This window comes from Gymnoscopelus braueri (assembly GCF_963280865.1).
Source record: "Gymnoscopelus braueri genome assembly, chromosome: 19".
Taxonomy (NCBI): domain Eukaryota; kingdom Metazoa; phylum Chordata; class Actinopteri; order Myctophiformes; family Myctophidae; genus Gymnoscopelus; species Gymnoscopelus braueri.
This window is the reverse complement of record NC_137621.1, coordinates 9,537,270-9,550,025: the sequence shown is the minus strand read 5'-3', so window position 1 is coordinate 9,550,025 and position 12,756 is coordinate 9,537,270. Positions and strand designations below refer to the sequence as shown.

The following is a 12,756-nucleotide window of genomic DNA, read 5'->3' as shown; positions in this document are numbered from 1 at the left end:
AAATAATTGTAGTGGAGTAAAAGTAGGCTACAATATTTGCCTCTGAGATGTAGTGGAGTAGAAGTAAAAGTACAGAAAATTGGAAATACTCCAGTAAAGTAAAACATATCTAAAAATTGTACTTAAGTGCAGTACTTGAGTAAATGTACTTAGTTACTTTCCACCACTGCTTCAAATGCGTTTCACATTTGATATCAAGAGTTTACTTATTCAGATTTACATTTTTATAAAGGCAACACTTACATGATTCGATACTTCGTACTCTCTCTCTCTCTCTCTCTCTCTCTCTCTCTCTCGTGCAACAATGTCCTGCTCAAACGGCACCGACAAACGTGGAACCTCATCTCGGATATAATAATAATTTGATTAATTTGGCTGATTCCCCTTTCACTCTGCAGTGATGCATGGGGTGACTAAAGTGCACTTCAATAAAGACCTGATATCATCAGATGTAGCTTCCTCATTGCTCTCATAAAGTCCCTGAATCCATCAATTACACCAACAGTGTAGTTCACTTGTTTTCACCTCTCCAAATCCGGGCACCATATTCGGACTATTTTTGACAATATGACATGCCCAACGAAGGGATGCTTAAAGATGCCAATTCTACAAGCTCACATGTTGTCAGTTTGCAGATCAGCTATTTTCACCATTTATTAATGCCACCATTGTACTATCAGACTAATCGCTTTTGTGTCGATTCGTTGATATATGTATGATTACTATGACATTACCCCAAACAACGACATAAAAGAACTGCTTCTCATTATTCGATTAACCTACATGAGTAAGATTAAGTTGTTTATTGGTTCTAAATATGGGTTTGATAGATCTTTGGTTAATTGCCAAGCTCTATTTCAAACCAGGTACGGTAACCTTATGTGACTGAATCTAGGGGCCAAAGGCCCAACGTCAGGTGGGTGGGTGGTGACGTCACTGATGTGGGGAGGGGCTACTATCCTAGTTACTTAGTAGCACTTCATTATTCTCCTGTCATTCTCTTCCCTTAATCTCTGACCCCGTTGTCGGCCCACTCAAATTAATTAAGTTAACTTAACTCTGATCTTGTACTGATCTTGTACTTTATAAGTCGCTCTAGAGATCAAGGATAACGATAAGGATAATTCCTTTAACAGGTTCGTTCATGAAAGTCCTTGCGGTCTTGTTTCCAATGAGGGCCTGTGAGCAATTAAAAGTCTTGCTCAGGGACAAATTTCATTTCATCGACACATTTGCTGGCCTGGCCTGGAATTGTACCTGGGGCAACCAGGGCCTCTGGCTCCCTAGGCGGGCTCACTAACCACTCAGCTATGGCCGCCCCTTCACATTATCAGTATTTCTCAAACTTGACCTGTATAACTCTGAGTGCATACCAATGTTATGGAACCGCCCTCAAGGAACCCCCCTCATGGAACCCTGAGGGTCCCTGGACCCCACTTTGAGAACCACTAATCTAGAAAAGAGCGTCGGCTAAAAGCAAGAGATGGTGGAGTGTAGATCCCATAGTCAAGAGGAACTCACTGTCACAGTTATTGGCTAGTCTGTTGTCAAGCAGGGACCTCTTCAAAGACCTCCAAAACAAAACACAGATAATTCTGTCACTGTAGTTGATTATTTTTTATTCCATTTTCCAGGGTAGATTAAATTTGGACAACATGTTCTCAAAGAAGTGCATGATGTATTGCTGACCGTTCTTCCAGGTCAGGATCTGGGAGCTCTACACCTGGGTTTAATGTTGGACTCAACAAACTCAACAGTCTGATTTTACAAAACACTGTACAAACACTGTGTTGAGCAGAGTCAGTGTTCAGTGTGTGTTCAGGTGTGTTTTTAGCGGGCGACATGGCAAAATGTCTGTTCTCACTTTAAAATAAAAGTGAGAAAGTGCTGGCGTTATTCTCTTTATGTAGAACTATTTAGAGCCGTGAAACCCAGTAAGTTTGTCATGTCGTTATTGTTTGAGTGCGGTTCGAAGTTGTGCTCGCATTCACTCCTTCTAGTTTAGCAGTGACTAGCCAGGATGTTGAAGAAATGATAAACTTCGTCTTTATCAAACACGGCCACTTCGGTGGAACACTCTGTACACAGGACAGGATGATAGACCTCCTCTGAGTCCAACACTGCTGCTGTTGTTGTTGTTGTTGCGGCTTCTGACGTTGATGCTCCTGACGTTGTTGTTGTTGTTGTTGTTGATGCTGCCGGCGTATTCTTCCTCTTCCTGTTCCGGTTTCTCCTGTGGTTTTGTGTTTTGTATCGAAGCATCTCAGCGGTGTTGACGCTACAGTTCAGAACAAACATGGCTCTGTACTGAGAGCGATACCTCTCATGTCTGGAACAGAAGAAAATACACTACAATGTCACAGTGCAATCAGAATACAACATGATACCTCAACAGTAGAACATATAACAATTAAAATATAATAGCAAAACAATCAAATATAATAAATAAGTAGCCTTGTTGGTTCCCAAGCCAAGTGGCGCATAGGGTTAGGAGCCCATCTCCTGTTTCTGAAGCGTGAGGTAGCTTGATGTACAAGTACATCCCCCAGCCATGATGTACAAGTACACCCCCTGGACATGACGCTAGTATGTGTCAGGGTCAGGGACTTACTCCCAAAACAACCCTTAATGCTGAGTGCCAAGCAGGGAGGCTAAAAAGTTCCAATCGGCTAAAATATACATAATACATACAGATTATTAACTCTGGCATTTGTTGTTTCCTGAGGTTGGTTAATAAAGGTAACAACGAACGGCAGGGTGATAATTAATTAGCGTCCTAATTATCTCTAAGGGGACCCTATGTAATCAAAAAAGACAACATGATCACATTTGATCAATGCAGCATCATGTGGGAAATACAGAGTTCCTTCAGCAGAGGAGACAGTTGAAGATGCTCCAAGTTATATTTTTTGGTTAAAACAAGTGATATGTTTTGATACAAAGTTAAAGCTCTATATTCTGATAGTAATCATTGCAATAGAGCGTTTGTTCAATAAGTCTCCCTGTCTCTACAGCTCTTTAACAGAAAAAAAATACGTTCAGGTGGGTCACCAATCCAATCAAGAGACGATTTATCAGTTTACATTTTATAGTACTCCAAGTTCAATTTTGTCTGCTCATTGTTTTGTATTTGTTTCATCACTTTTCAACACCTATTTCATTTGTTAATCCTGTATGAGTTCTCTCTCCTGACTGGATGAAATTGGTATCCTGTCACGATGTCTTTTCTCAAGAAAACAGGGAAATTCAGACCTGATGAAATTCAAATCTTTATAAGAAACATTTATAATGTTGCTATATACCTGTATAGCCACACCTTAAATGACACAGAGCCGTTCCTGGCTTGAAATGTATAACAACATAGAGGTGTAACAGGTCTAAATTAGTTAGATTCACATCATTATTATTAATATCATTGTGATTATTCTGACCTCTGACAATCCAGACAGAGTGTGATCATACAGGAGGGACAGTTGAGGACCGCGTCACTGCTGGACAGATTCTGGACAGACTCTTTACACAACTTGGCACGCTTTCCACTGTACCTGGACAATACAGACAGACATACAAGGTTTAGTTTACCTTATACTTGTCATTCTGTACAGACAAACTTTACTTTCCAACCAGGCAAGTCGAACATGACGGTGAGAATTGGCAGCATAGCTGTGAATGCAGCAGCATGTGTACAGTTTATATTTCAATGAATCGAGAAGTTTTGCTTGATTTCTTTCTTCCTATTTTCATACATCAACGAATCACTTTTTCAAATTGCCAATACCGATGTCGTTATTGTTTTGGTGACGTCATGCTGCCATGTCTCTAGAAATGCACAGAATATCTATCCGTCTGTGTGTCTGTCTCCCGAAATATCTTGAGATTGATCGACAGATTGACTTGGCGTCGGGTTGTGAGCTTATAGTTATACAGTGTGCTAGATTCTTCAAAGACAGTAAAGAAATGTGAGCTTATAGATAGTTATACAGTGTGCTAGATTCTTCTAAGACAGTAAAGAAATGTGAGCTTATAGATAGTTATACAGTGTGCTAGATTCTTCTAAGACAGCAAAGACATGTGAGCTTATAGACAGGTGTGCACATAACTTTTTAGGTCTAGTACTCAGAAGAGCACCTGGACTTCCAAATTCCGCCATTTTCACCGTTTTTTTTTCTCACGCCGTTTGGTGAATCCCCCAAGGTTGGTGCCCTGTGCTGCGCTGCTTTTATCCGCCAGATTGGGACGTTCATGGCATATTCTGCACCATTACGGTGCGTTCATCAGCGGTGACGAGTGCCTCTAACAGCCGCTGCTGGCTGCGTGCAGCAAGCTGCGAGGCAACACTCACACAATCACGTGCAGCATGCGTCCCCTCCCCCTGCGCCTAATGGCTGTACATGGGGCCAACGCGTGCTTTAGCGTGATTGTGTGAGTGTGGCTTCAGGAAGTAAATTCCTAGCCTCGATCTCCAGGATTTTATTTTTTAGTTTTGCTAAAAAATAAAAGCTTGGAAATTCCTGTCCCAGCTGTTGGTACGCAAAAGCGCCTCGCGTCGTCTGATGTGCCGCGCATTATTTATTTTGGTATGTGCACCCCTGCTTATAGATAGTTATACAGTGTGCTAGATTCTTCTAAGACAATAAAGATGCGTCGTACTCTCTCCTCTTGGCATCGACCCAGGCCTGGTCTCTGTCATCCTCATCAGGATCGTATAATAGCTCATCATTGGTTAGAATCCTCCGCTGGCTCCTCCTCTTTCCTGTAGAACTGGCTGGGAACAGAAATAGAAGAGAAGAGAATCTAACAAGAGTCATGTTTAAAAACACTTTCACAAAGCACTACGAAATCTGAAGAGCTGCATGATATTAATGACTGAATTTACACAACACCATAGTGCTTTAACCCATTAAGGGCAGGTACACACTGTAGGACTTTTAAAGTGGTCGGGGAGTCACCTGATCGTTGAGCATTACACACTGCAGGAGTTTATTTCTTGAAATCGGTCATATACCGTTGTGGTTTTCACCGTATACCGTATTTCCTCTAATAGTAACCCCTATTCAATGTAAAACTGGGCCTCTATTAATGACCGGGGGCGTTGTTGAAAAAAGCAAATACAAGCCGGTCTTCTAATAGAAGCCTCTTTTTTTCCTTCCTTTTTTTTTAAGTCTCAAGAGGGGGCGCTGTTTACTAAGATACCCATAGAGTTATATGAAGATGCATGACCCGCCCCTGATTTTATACTTCCTTATAGACGGGTTTCTTGTTTACAAACATTGAGACTGCATGGTCCAAACCTGTTTTGGGGAGCGCTGGTTTTCATTCAACCTCCCCTTGTGTGTTGGCTGGTGAGACGCTCCTAGCAAGACATATATACTCCACCCCGCAACGGTATTGTGTGCCGAGAACAGCTGACATACAAGCTCACAACGCGTTGCAGATGCAACCGTTGTGAGCTTGTAGGTCTGCTGTTCTCTGCCGTTCTCAGCGTGCAACACGTCCGCACGGCGGAGCATAAATTAGGTTTGAGGGGATACAGCTGAGTGATCAAGCCGTCAAGGAAAATAATACAAAACAAAGCGAAGGAAATCTACCCAACGGTGAGTAATGAAAAGGTTAAAATAACCAGTGACCACTTGTAAATGACACAAAATATTGATGTATTCATTCTGATCTGTTTGAAAAATAGAAATATAGGCCTCTCTCTTATACATGCCTCCTTTCAATAAAAGCCCAGTACACACTACAGTTGAAACAAATACAAGCCCGGGTCACTATTAGAGGATTTACGGTAGATTGATCTCCGACCAGGGATTACACACTGTAGGATAGTTCACTAGGATGCTATCCAGGGTCAGACCCAATACATACATTTGTTTTTATTCCAATTCATTTAACAGACGTCTCCCGTGATATATGCGCATCTATCTCTCTCGTCAAGTGCACAGAAGCAGTGTTGCCATGTCCGCTTATTATAAGCGACTTCAGGCTTGTTTTTTCTGTAAAGTTGCTTGAAAGTGTAGTTGCTTATTTGGCCTTGTTTCCTAATGTTGTTTGAACCAGTTGTTCTCAAACATTTTAATGGCAAGGACCCCCAAAATAATATTTGTCCGCAGACCTCCCCCCTTCTGACAATATATTGTGCCATAGTAGACCCCCATCCATACAAGATCTGTGTGGATTTGGAAAATATTCCACAATTTTCATTTTTTTCCAAGATTTTCTTCTTTGAAAACGTGAGCTTGTAGATCGTCTATTTTCAAATATGCAATGTATTTGTATAGGTTTAAAGTGCTCCTGTGGTCGCTTTTGTTGGGATTGTTTTCATAGATCTGGTTGTTTATTTCTCTCTCAAAATTTCACAACATTACAGACAGGCTCCGTGTGCGAGGCAGCGGCTGCGAGCTCTCTCTCTGTCTCTCCCTCTCTCTCTCTGTGCAATTCTTCTCAAATAAACATCCCCCTTCGAGCACGCTCGCTCACTCTCATTCTGTTTTATAATAATGTTTCACTTAATACAGGACTGGACGGTAAATATGCGGGGGATCTGTTTGTTGTGGTCAGATCCAGGCAGCGACCCTCCATAGCCAGGGTGGCTATGTGTTCTCATTGGCTGTAGCGTGCATCTCCTCGCAGATTTATCTCAGACCCTTTCATACTGTTTGATACTGTATGATGTCTAGTCGCCGACAAAGCCGAATATCTAACCTGCTAGATATTTGAAAACGGTCGGGAAGCCATCGCCGAGCGTAATTATCGTGGCCACATCCTCTCGCAGAGCCTTTCACACACAGCGACCAAAACCTTGCCGATCAAAGGCCGATCTGCGTCAGATCGGGAGGTTTTGTCGGCGAGCGCCAAAAAAGGTCTGAGACAGCATAATCGGACCAAATATCCTGCAGTGTGTACCTGCAGGATAAAAATAGCAGATCTACAAGCGCATAGAGCTTGTATATCTGCTATTTTCTTAATATTCAAAGTATAAAATAATGGTTCATGTGGTTACACAGATGCGTTCCCGGTCTTAATGGGTTAGGTGAGAAAAAACAACATTATATGCACAAATAAATGGAAATAAATACGTACTTGGACCGGTTTCCTCTTCAGAGTCAGAGTCAAAATAGACATCGTCATACAGAGTTGGGGGTACTGGGTCATTGGTCTGTCCCACTGGGACAATTGCCTGTCCCACTGGCTCTGCTGGAAGACAGACAGACAGACAGACAGACAGACAGACAGACAGACATATGTGAGTGTGTCATCATCCATCTGGCTCCATCTTCCTAGGGTGACCATATTTACAAACACCCAAACCGGGACAGAGAAGCAAAGTTCTAATAAATTAAATGTATGCTCTGTCGTACGTTGCAAGCTTGTAGGTGCAGGGAGGATATTTTGGGGCGTGACGATACCGTCTAATAATAAAGTATAAATCAGGCTAAAAACTGTTTCGTCTCATCTTGAACTGTTGGTTGTAAACTAGGCTTTGAAGGCATTTTCCCCAGGGTGGGTAACAATTATATACAGTATATATATATATATATACATTATCTGGCTTAAATATAAATACATCTGAAGGGAATCCCGCTCGGTAAAAACATCAGATCAATAAATACAACGTCTCTACTTCTCTCTCCTCTTCTCCAAATGTCTCTGTTCTGTTCCGTCTCCATTATTCTTCCCCTTCCATGTGGCATTTGTATGTCTCTTGTTCTTTAATCTCTCAAGAACAGATTCAGAGCTGCGCTGGGGGTGCTGCTTTTTCATTTTATTTGACGATGGGTTCCCAGATTGCTTGTTCTTTAGTTCCTATCCAACTCTTTTTCTGTGAAGTGTAAATTACCTTTTTCTTTCTGCTACTACATTCTTCTGACCTTCTCTACTCCCCTGCTCCCTCTCTCTCTCTCTCTCACACACACACACACACACACACACACACACACCTTAATGTAATCTGTAACGGACCTTTAGTTTAGCTTAAGTGGTATCGCCACCCAAAGTGTAAACGCCCCCCCCCCCGCCCCGTTTTGAAAACACATGAACACTAACATCCCCAGGGTTGTGTGAGTGTGTGTGTGTGTGTGTGTGTGTGTGTGTGTGTGTGTGTGTGCGGTCATCAGACCTGTGCGTGTGGCTGTGGCTCCCCAGCTGCCCTCCATGGTCCTGATGGTGGAGTTGAGTTCAGCGTTCATCTCCTTCTCAAACTCGTCTCCGCTGGACGACTCGCTCTCTCCGGTCAGATATTCCCGGATCAGCTTCCTCTTCTGGTCTGGAGTGCCGTTCAACAGGACCTCCAGCTCGTCCTCTGAACTGGAACCACAGCACAAAGTCATTGTTCGGTTCCATTCTGAATTTAACTGCTTTGATTTTGAATTCACTGTGAACATGTGAACCTTATAGTGTCCCTATTCTCAGGGCCAAACGTTTGACGAATAGGGTCCCTAGGGGTCCCACCAGCTAAATGAGTTAATATAGCATAACAATCAGTTTAACCACTTATATATGCATCAGCTATTTTCAAATAATCAGGGGAAAAAATGTGAAAGATTTGGAATAGTTTTGAAACACTTTAACAACACAAATGTTGTATGGGGGTCCCTGGCATAACATATTTTCTGATGGGGGTCCGAGATCCTTGATATGAAACTGTTTGAGAACTACTGGTATTGAGCCCTGGGGGACCCCGGTCAACTAAATACACATGCTAGGGTTTAAGTGGTTAATAACAATATAGGGTTAAAAAGTAACATTAAAGGAATTGACATCTCTTTATAAAGACACACAAATTAGGTATCGGCTCCACCTAGTGAGCAGGTGAGGTACCACACATTGCATAACAGCTGAAAATGGACACCATATCATGCAAGTTATGCAACATTAATCTTCCAGCCTGTGAGGGTCGAAAACATCATGTCTAATAAAGTTTGGATCATTAGAGAAATTAGTTGCGAGCCCTTCTTTCTAAATGATAACAACATACTCTCAATATCACTTCATGACATAGGCTAAAGAGTACTAATGTCTCTTTTTGTCCTACTTTCAACTAAACCTGGCAGCCATCCTCTTAGCTACAGTGACATCACGTGTCACTGTACACAATAGGGGAAGGGAATAAATGGATTTGGCACCTTTTTGTGACTCGAGTACTTAAAAAATGTATTATGGCCGTCCTGTGGTGATCTTTCATGTTGCACATCCATGAAGAGCAATACTTAACCATCATTTTGCTCTAAGACATAAAAATACATGCACTGTATGAATGATCCATCTCCTCAAAGCGGGGACTTGACCACACCCCCAAATAAGTGTGTGTGTGTGTGTGTGTGTGTGTGTGTGTGTGTGTGTGTGTGTGTGTAATAACTGTATCTCTTATCTCAAAGAATATTATTTGGGGGCATGTCATAAGGTTTTGACTGGGATTGTCTGGGATTGACTGGGATTGTCCCTGTTTCAAAGTGTCCATCCATATAAGGTAGTGTATGTCAAGAACTATCTGCAAGCAACTTTATGCTATTATAGTCAAGGAGGACCCTTGAATTGATACATATATCTGCCTTTCCCCCCTACTGTCCACCTTGTTTACATGTTAGCAGTGGTTTAGCATTAGCATTAGCATAGCATCATGCTACAGTATTGATGTGTATAAAAGGTGTTGCTAATGCTAACCTGCTGGCTGCTCTCTCCTCATCACTGGGACATTCCTCTATCCCGTAGGACTCCACGTCGGACGGCATGTCAACGTTCATGTTCATCAGATGTTTCACAACAACTAGAACTAGAACTAGAACTACTGGTTGATGCTCTGCGTCCAGAGCGTGAGTCGTTGTCGCCTGGAAGTGACGTTATTTGTTACGCGACAATAAACGATGCTCAAACTGGGGTCCGAGGACCGCCAGGGGTCCTTGAGGGGATTCCAGTCCCCCCCCCCTGTGTGTGTGTGTGTGTGTGTGTGTGTGTGTGTGTGTGTGTGTGTGTGTGTGTGTGTGTGTGTGTGTGTGTGTGTGTGTGTGTGTGTGTGAGAGTGAGAGAGAGAGTACAATGGACCACAATGGAAACAAGCCATAGGCTTTCTTGAGTTTAAAATCCTATTAGCTGACCTTGTATTGAACTGTACGTTCATGTGCTTATTTTTTTGTCAAACTGCTAATAAAGTATTCAATCAATCAATCAGTAAATGCAAAAATACTGCAAATACGATCAAAGAAACCGATAAAGGAATAAGAGCTCTTTATCAGTGATGGAAGAAGTACTCAAATATTTTACTTAAGTGATAGATTGATTGATTGATTGATTGATTGATTGATTGATTGATTGATTGATTACTTTATTTGAAGTTTGCAGAACAAAGCACATGAAAAGTACAGTTCAAGGTCAGCTAATAGGATAAAATTCACTCAATTCATAGTGACATTAAATGACAGACAGATATGCAGAACATCATATAAACAGTTTAAAAGTCGTAAAAGTATCAATACCCATATTGTAGAAATAGTCTGTTACTAGTAGCCTACAAGATCGGTATTCAGAATTTACTTGAGTAAAAGTAGGCTACATAAGTATTTATTGTCATCCAATATACTTACAGTAGGCTACCAAAAGTACAAGTAGTCATTATGCAGAATATTTTAACATGTTTTCAAATAAATAGCAGATCTACAAGCTCATAACGCATCACTTGACACGCTATGAGCTTGTAGATAGACTATTTTCAATTTGCCAATGTATATATAGATCTGAATTCGTTTTGTAACAATTAAAATCTACAAAGTTACTATAACTAAAGTTTTAAAATAATTATAGTGGAGTACAACATTTTTGAGATGTAGTGGAGTAGAAGTACAATTATTGAAAATTGGAAGTACTCCAGTAAAGTAAAAAATACCTCAAAATTTTACTTAAGTACAGTACTTGAGTAAATGTACTTATTTACTTTACACCACTGCTCTTTATTACATGTTCTTTGTAGTTTGTTTTAATTAAATCATGCTGTTTTGGGTTATGAGAATTTTACTTGTAAGTCTCACTTTGTCCACTGGAGGGAAACAGAGACTATGGAATGAAAACACCTTTCAGCTGACCGCATTCCAAACTAATCTTTGTCATTTTGATGTGGATGCTAGAAATGTCTCATACAAGATGGAGAGAGGTGTGAACCAATAGAGTTATAGGACTAAATGCTTTCATCATTTATTTTCTTTTTAAATTATTATTATAATTGTTTAAACAATAAAATGTAAATATTCAGAAACCTTTCCACACCGCAGTTTTAACAGGTATGTTAATGGTGTTTTCGGGTTCACTGTTCACACCAACCAACCATTGAAAATGTGGGAAACTGTCACATTTTAGTTAATAATTAATAATATCCTTAATTAAAATGTTAACATGTTTCACATTTGAACATATTCTAACCACACAATTAAAAATAAGTATTTTGAAGTGTGTGTGTGTGTGTGTGTAAAGTAAATATAAAATACAAATTAAAACATAAATAAATTATAGACTAAATATCCTTGGTGGAAATCCAGAAGATCTACAAACTCACAAATGCATCGGTTGTGATCAAATTAATATGGAATATCTAAATATCGATTTAAGCAACTTAAAAAAAAAACTGTCTGGGGAGCAACACTAAAGTCTGATTAGATGTGACGTTCTGTATAGTAGTGTGTATATCTGTCAGTCTCTTACTGTATATCTATGTCATCATGATTTGTGTGCGTGGGGACTTCATTTTAAACAAGCTTTAATGCTTTATGAGCCTTCCAGTTTAGTAGACCTTGTATTGTGAATCTGTACTTCCATGTTGTTCTCATGTCTTACTAAATAAAGTAGCCTACATCAATCAATCAATCAATCAATCAAAATGAACCGTGGATTCTCAGCCTTTTCTGGATCAGGGCCCACTTGAAAATCTGAAAAGCGTTCCGTTCACGGCCCACCCATCTGACCACTTAACACGAGCCACGAGCACTTTAAGACCTTGTTTAGAGCAGCAATTAATCGATTATGTTCCGGTTTGGATCAATATACTTTAAGCTCTTATATATCACCATGAAAACTCAGTTAAAGAAAACATAACGTTGTGTTTAATAAATAAAAACATCTACTGATGCACAAACTTGGACACATCATCAGTGTTGTGTTGTTTCCTGGAGTCACTGGGTGTTTCGAGTCTTGCAACAGACCCGGCCGAGGCTGATCAGACCCCGCCCTGTGTCCAAGTGGCATGCTACTGCCCCCACTGTCTCTTGAGGGGAGTAAGAGATGAAGTTATATGATCAATAAAATCTTTGTTTTGACAATTATTTAGGGGCCCTCATTGCGAACGCGGAAGGAGGCGCCTCCGACCAAGTGGAGCTTACTATGTAAACGTGCTCGGGTTGTGTGTCTGCGTCTCTGCGTCTCTGTGTGCATGCACTGTGCACTCTGGCCCCCAGAGGCGGCAGAGTGCAGGAATGAAAATGCACAACAGCACACACACACACACACACACACACACACACACACACACACACACACACACACACACACACACACACACACACACACACACACACACACACACACACACATACACACACACACACACACACACACTCACACACACACACTTCTCTCCCCATCACGGTGGCATAACACGGATTACAAGTCCGTAAATACACAATATTTCCGAGCTGCGTTCGCTTCCAGCGTTCGCGCGTCTTACTTGTACAATATCCCCCCCGGCCCACAGGTTGAGAATCGATGGTTTTAAGTGGT

General features: G+C 41.1%; 1 protein-coding gene across 2 annotated transcripts; it reads right to left on the bottom strand.

Annotated features, from left to right (window-relative positions):
* Nucleotides 1-1,611: 1,611 nt before the first annotated feature.
* On the bottom strand, nt 1,612-9,814 carry eapp (e2f-associated phosphoprotein). 2 transcript variants are annotated; one of them, XM_080414520.1, is made up of 6 exons: nt 9,661-9,814; nt 8,117-8,304; nt 7,081-7,194; nt 4,651-4,765; nt 3,432-3,545; nt 1,612-2,329 (listed from the first exon to the last, which is right to left on the bottom strand). In XM_080414520.1, the coding sequence occupies exons 1-6, from the start codon at nt 9,744-9,746 to the stop codon at nt 2,002-2,004; spliced, it is 945 nt and encodes a 314-aa protein (XP_080270646.1). In that variant the 5' UTR covers nt 9,747-9,814; the 3' UTR covers nt 1,612-2,001. The 2 variants fall into 2 exon arrangements, with proteins under 2 accessions (XP_080270646.1, XP_080270647.1); XM_080414521.1 differs by having other exon boundaries at nt 7,081-7,191.
* Nucleotides 9,815-12,756: the final 2,942 nt, after the last annotated feature.

Coding starts and splice junctions, on each gene's coding strand:
- eapp (XM_080414520.1), bottom strand. CDS start 9,746: ATGAACATGAACGTTGACATGCCGTCCGACGTGGAGTCCTACGGGATA. Junction 8,305..9,660: donor GAGGAGAGAGCAGCCAGCAG/GTTAGCATTAGC, acceptor CTGTGGTTCCAG/TTCAGAGGACGAGCTGGAGG. Junction 2,330..3,431: donor CTCTGTCTGGATTGTCAGAG/GTCAGAATAATC, acceptor CTTCTGTTCCAG/ACATGAGAGGTATCGCTCTC.